Below are 6,135 nucleotides of genomic sequence, written 5' to 3' on the forward strand. Positions count from 1 at the left end.
TGACTGCAGGTACAGGAACAGATGGGGCTCAACCTTTCCATAGCACAACAGTGCCATCTAGAAGGCTAAAAGTGGGAATGGGTTTTTAAAGAGTCTGAACAGCCCTGTTCACATGAAATATTCCTCCAGCAACCAAACAAATACATGCAAATGATGGATCCAGAAAGGAGCGTAATGCTGCTTTACAGCAGGAGGATTGTACAAACAGTCACATATTATCCAGCACTGTGTGCTGACAGCCAGGCACGTTTCCCCACTAGACATGTACCAAACAGGAAAAGAACAGGAAGTACAACAAGGAGGTCCACCACAAAACCCTGGCTGTGTGTCCAGGAAATGCCATTGTTGCTGCACGCTTTCACAACAGAGATCTCTTCCCTGCCTGTGTACTTCAAATATGGTCCATGGCAGTGTTTCTCCCATGAAGTAATACGTAATTAAGGCATTAATAGTGGAATTAATTTATTGCACAGTATACACAGTGACGCATTGTTTTGTATCTTCTCGGCACATAAAAAACGTCAGCGGAAAAAGGCGTTCAGTTGACGCCCAAGCGAAGGTTATTCTGGGTTAATTCCAAGGCCCGGGCTTTAGGACGTCCAACGCTAACGAGAGGGTGGACCTAGCAGAGAGGGAGGGAGGAGTAGGGTAAGAGCTCTCACACTGTTCCTAATAAAACGCAATGTCATCACGTTGTTAAATCCCGCCACGAAATTTGCAGATTATGTTTCCTGAGCTTAATGGCAAATTGTTTGCCTAAAAATTGGGAGAATCGTTACAAGTGCTAATTGCAATGAATCCAAGACCCCAAATTAGTTATCATCACTTTTCTTGTTATTTGAACAGCAGCTGTTACGTAAGACATAGCAGGAAATGTATATAAGCAGTGACAGTCGTTTCTCTCTTCTCTCTCTCTCTGTTTCTCACACACACACACACACACTCACACACACACACACACACACACACACACACACACACACACACACACACACACACCACACATATATGGTGGTGTGTGTGTGTGTGTGTGTTGGTGTGTGTGTGTGTGTGTGTGTGTGTGTATTTTATCGTTCATTGTTTTGTTTAAACGATAGGAACAATATTTTTTGACTTAAATAGACGATCTTCGTCCTGGAGTAACCGCATTGGCCAATAACACCATTGAGGGGCGGGGATTTCCGGCAGTCTCGTGTCTTCATGGTTCATAGTGGGCGTTGAATAGCGTCTTCTTCTTCAGCTCATACTTCACGATAACGTTACCCAAGTTAAGCTACGTCAAACCGGGAAATTTATAGGTTTAGCCGGTCGACGAAGATGACGGAAAGTGCTACGAGTAAGCTGCTAAACGGGGACATTTGTCACCGGACCTCGAATGGTAAAAAGGCCAGTAAAAATGGCTTCGTGAAGGATCACTCTCTGTTTGAACAGCCACAGAAGTATCGCCGCCCCAGAGACAAGGTAAGGCCCAGCCGTCAACTGCTAGGGCGCATTCATATACAAACAGCTCTTCAGCATAGTTTGAATTAATCCTGTTAGTGTTAGCCTGTGAGCCGTTCGTTTGTATTACTTCTGTTTGTACTGTGGCCACATACTCCTGTGAGGGAGTGTGTTTCCACAGCAGGCATGTGAGTGTGAGTAGCTGCCATATGACTGTGACCTCACGAGTTAGCTGCTATATTAATGAAATTAGCCAAGACTGAAGTCTGGGCAGTTGGTTCACGTCTTTATTATTATTGTTATTATTTCATATTCCGTACGTTTGTTTTACGCTTTCTCCTTCAGCGCCATTCAGCATAGAAAAAAAAACTGTAAACCACCGTTAGATTCCTCTTCTTTTGGACATTACTGCTGGTATTTTCCCTCATTTCTAACTTTTATATTTTCAAATTATTCAACTTTATTCAACAAATATTTATAATGTATTTCAGTGGGGAGACTGTTCAAATCTTCTTTCAACTTACTCATCTTTCATCTCTAACTACTTCCACATACGTTGACCTACAGACACAAAGTTTGAATGGTGTCTGTGGTGTTCAAAGTTTGAGTTTAATGCTTTTTTTTTTTCACCCGTTTCAGAGTTTATAATGGGTGTCTATGGAATGTTGGCAATTACAGTGAGAAAAGCCAAATGCCAGAGTGGCATAGATCAAAAGATGCACCTTAAAATCTTCTCTTTCAACTGCTGCTGTGTCCACAGTTTGGTCTACAGTTATCAACAATGCATCTTTCAAAACTAACACATGTAAACTTTTTAAACTGTGGATGCAAGTGAAGGGAGTAACTTCTAACCAACCCATAGAGACATACTGTGTTGTATTTTTAGTTAGTTTGTCTCAACAGCAGGAAAGACTCCACTTTTTAAATTGCTCCTGTGGCCACATTTTTGACAGCAGGAGCATAACGAACACACTGTTGTGTGTCTGTAGTGGATTCTCCCCACATTTCAGTGATTTAAAGAATATGAACTTTCAATATTCATTCAGATGTTTTGTGATTCTAAATTTCTTTTGGTATTAGTCAGCTTTTTCTCATCTCAATTTTAAAGATGTTCAGCTACTTTCCAATTTTGAAACTACTTCTGTGTGAACTTTAGCTCTTAACTGTTCTACATTTTAGCCTTCAGGTGAATGATTCGGCCTATTTCAGCTCATTCAATATGACATTACATTTCAGCTCAAAACACTCAGCTATCAGCATTCACACTGCAGTTTCTTCAGGAAATGCATTCTCTGGTGATCTCATACAGTCTACACTTTTAGGCCTAATACTATAAACCTCAAGCTAGCTGTTTAAGTTAAAATTAACTTGTACTTACTTTTTATTTTTAAATAAGCATTTCTCTTTAACATATTCCAATCTAGAAAGTCACTACTGTGATTCTACCTTGTATTGGGTTTTACTGCGCTGTATAGGCTACATATACTTATGCTGTCAAGGGGAGCATGCCACCTGATCAGGCCTGACTGCAGTGGAGACTTTTTTCTGTAACTTTACACTCTGTTGTTTTTCACCTCTTGCGTGTATATTGCACCTGTGCCAGGTGAAATCAGACAGGCCTTTGTTTGCGCTGACCCCAGTATGAGACGACTGAGGTCCTGCGGAGTTATTACCACAGAAACTTATCAGTATCCTGGGAGAGAAGGACACCACTACTTTCACATGACACTTGAGCAGGAGAGGAATGTCTTCAGGCTGTGAAGGGTGGGGTCCTTCCCTTTCATTCCCAAGGCAGGAATGAAACCCACAAAAAGAAAAAAAAACCTCTTTTTGAAAGTGTGGTGTTTTTGTTTTTTTGTTTTTTTTGTGGTAGTGGAGGTCTGCCTTGTGTTTGTTTTTAGCTTGTTTAAATTAAACACAGAAGGGAGACAGCATTAATCCAACAGCATTCAGAATGCTGATTTCAACACTAATGCATTTACATTACTAGATCCAGATTTTGTGGCTATATTAACAGCTTAATCCTTAAAGATATATATAGATGCTCGTTTTAACATCGTCAAAGTTGCAAATAATGAAATGAATGTATGTGGCGGTAAAGGCTGTGAACCAAAAGATCAGTTTAGAAAAGTTTCTTTTTCCTACTCTTGCCTCTGTGTGAGTCACTGGTAGCGAATATGGTCATCTTAGGGACACGAGGCTGACTGCTGCCCTACCCACCTGCTCCTCAAACCTTCAGTTTATGAGGGCGGGGCCTGTAATGAGCTGGTTTAAGGCAAAAAGTAAAAGCTAATGGAGTCCCAAAAAAAAGAAACCTGGAGCTAGAAATGCGCACATTAGGACCTCTTTAATTTTATTTGGCAATGTCAAACTGGGTGATTGGCCTTGGTCATTGTTATACATGGTATTTACACTTAAACTGGAATTGCTGTAAATGGTGAAAAAGCGTTCTCCTGTGCCTGCTTTGATTGGGCACTCTGCTTGCTGTTGATAAGGCCTTGAATTTGTTGTTGCTTCCTGGTGAGACCTGTGTTTGATGGAGGAATAGGGCTGTTAATAATTTCTCTCTTTTAGCAGCACTGTTTTTTTGGGTTTTTTTTTTTTTTTTAACTGTTTCCTTCGGTCAGCTAGTTGAAATGAGTGTTCCCTGTCGATCGAGTGCAGTATTTAACACATTTTACAGTAAAGACTGGATTTCAGTGACGGATCAATAATCACGTATGACAAGTTTATCGAAAAATGGTTGGAAGAAGGATTTGAGCTTGCGGAGTGAAAGATCCTTTCAGCTGACAATTAGACATAATTTGTTGTGTCTGATGTGAACCGTACACCAAGAGCTGCTCTTATTATGTATACAGTGTAATATGATCTGCTGAACTGCAGAGGAAGCATGAGAAAGAGCAAACATAAAGGGTTGTTTTTTGGCTGTTTCTCTGGGTGCAGTTTCAGTGATGCTCGTCTATAAACAAATGGGACCTCTGGTGTAGTTTTTATTTTATTTTTAAACAGAGTAAATCTGAAGCCAGGCAAACTACATCTAGTCTTGTTGGCTGCCATCGGTATGCAACAGTCTGTTTGAACAGTGCACTTGAACAGGACTGTTTTGTGCTCACTGCTTTCAGAAAACATGGCTGCCCGAGTGCTATTCTCTCAGTGCTGTTTCAGTGAACCTTTACCTGTGTGTTTGGGTTTAGTTACACACCCTGTGCACACACATGCACGCTTCTCTCCTGGTCATAAGCTCAAAGGTGTTTCTCGGAGAGGCATGACTGGTCATATGCGATATGGCTGCTAAGCTGCAGGGCAGAGCAATGTAATGAGTAACTGCCCTCATCGGTTTACTGTTACCAAAAAAATCAAATAGCCAAGCTTTTTTATTATTAATTTTTTCAATGTTGTGCTGCTCCACCAATCTATGACCACATTTATATCACCTCACAATCCAAGATCAATATAACTATTCATAAAGCTCAGTGACTCAGAGCCATAGAGGGAATGGGCTGGGGGGGGGCTGCAGTGACACAGGAATGCCTCAGTGTCCACGAATATATGTGCTTATTGTGTAACTTTTAGCTTTCTGACAGTCTTTGCAAGACAAACTCAAACTCCAGCTTAAACCGGAGTGACCGCTGTGTTTTGGAGTTCTTGTATAGTAGTAGTAAGCGAACAGATCTGGCGAGATGCGGAAATGGTCTTAAATCTATATCTCACACTCAGATTGGCTGGTTGAATCTGCACAAAGATGTTTAAATTTCACTTGTTAATTGAAATTGAGATTCTAACCTCCTGTTTTGTTTTTTGCTGACTTCCAGAACCAAAATGTCCCCCATAATTACAGCTTGTACAAGAAACCATTTGTGGAATCCTTCGAGGAGACTCCTCTATGGGTTGCTGTGCTCACCTACATGGGCTACGGTATCCTCACCATCTTTGGCTACCTCAGAGACTTCCTTAGACACTGGGACATTGAAAAGTGCCATGTGGCCCGTGAGAGAGACGAGCAGAAGGTAATGAAGTGTATACTGAAGTTTTTCACATACAAGACAAATTCAGGGGACAAATTCCAAACAAGTCAAAATAATCTAGTCATCCTACTTTTATTGCAACATGTTTTATGTTTGAATTTTGGATATTTGATGTCCGAAAAGAGTTGGTGTTCATGTTATGTTGTTTTACGTCTGGTTCAGAGATTGCTCCTAATTTAAACTGTCAAGATTATGTTAGAAATCGTCTGCACTTTCTCGCTTTCTTTCTGCAGGATTTTGTCCCCCTCTATCAGGATTTTGAAAACTTTTACACCAGGAATTTGTACATGCGGATCCGAGACAACTGGAACCGCCCTATCTGCAGTGTTCCTGGTGCCAAGGTGGACTTGGTAGAGAGAGTAACTCACGACTACAACTGGACGTTTGAGTAAGTCGCTTGTTTTTTGTGTTGTTTTTGTGGTTCTTTGTCTCCATGTGTTTATTTTGAATAGAGGTGTTTCACACGAAGGTCATTACTCCCCTGAGAGGTGTGTGTGTCTGTTCCATTAACATGCACTTTAAGTCACTGACCTTGCAGTTCTGATAATGAGAGTGACGTAGTCTCTCTGAGGTGTGTATTTCTGTGTCACTGATTTACACTCACAGTTTACCGACCTTGTGTTTCTGATAGTGAGTGATGCAAGGCATGATTCACGTGGTTATGTTGAAA

At 41.0% G+C, this 6,135-nt stretch overlaps 1 protein-coding gene across 1 annotated transcript in view; it reads left to right on the forward strand.

Moving 5' to 3' along the window:
* The first annotated feature begins 1,107 nt into the window (after nt 1-1,107).
* sptlc2b (serine palmitoyltransferase, long chain base subunit 2b) overlaps nt 1,108-6,135 on the forward strand; it is a 17,873-nt gene continuing 12,845 nt past the window's right edge. Inside the window, exons 1-3 of the mRNA XM_005724866.2 lie at nt 1,108-1,461; nt 5,253-5,447; nt 5,699-5,853. Coding sequence (XP_005724923.1) covers nt 1,318-1,461; nt 5,253-5,447; nt 5,699-5,853 — 494 coding nt within the window. The 5' untranslated portion in view covers nt 1,108-1,317. The remainder of the gene's footprint in view (nt 1,462-5,252; nt 5,448-5,698; nt 5,854-6,135) is intronic.

This window comes from Pundamilia nyererei, unplaced genomic scaffold (assembly GCF_000239375.1).
Source record: "Pundamilia nyererei isolate P.nyererei 1_Seehausen unplaced genomic scaffold, PunNye1.0 scaffold00013, whole genome shotgun sequence".
NCBI lineage: Eukaryota > Metazoa > Chordata > Actinopteri > Cichliformes > Cichlidae > Pundamilia > Pundamilia nyererei.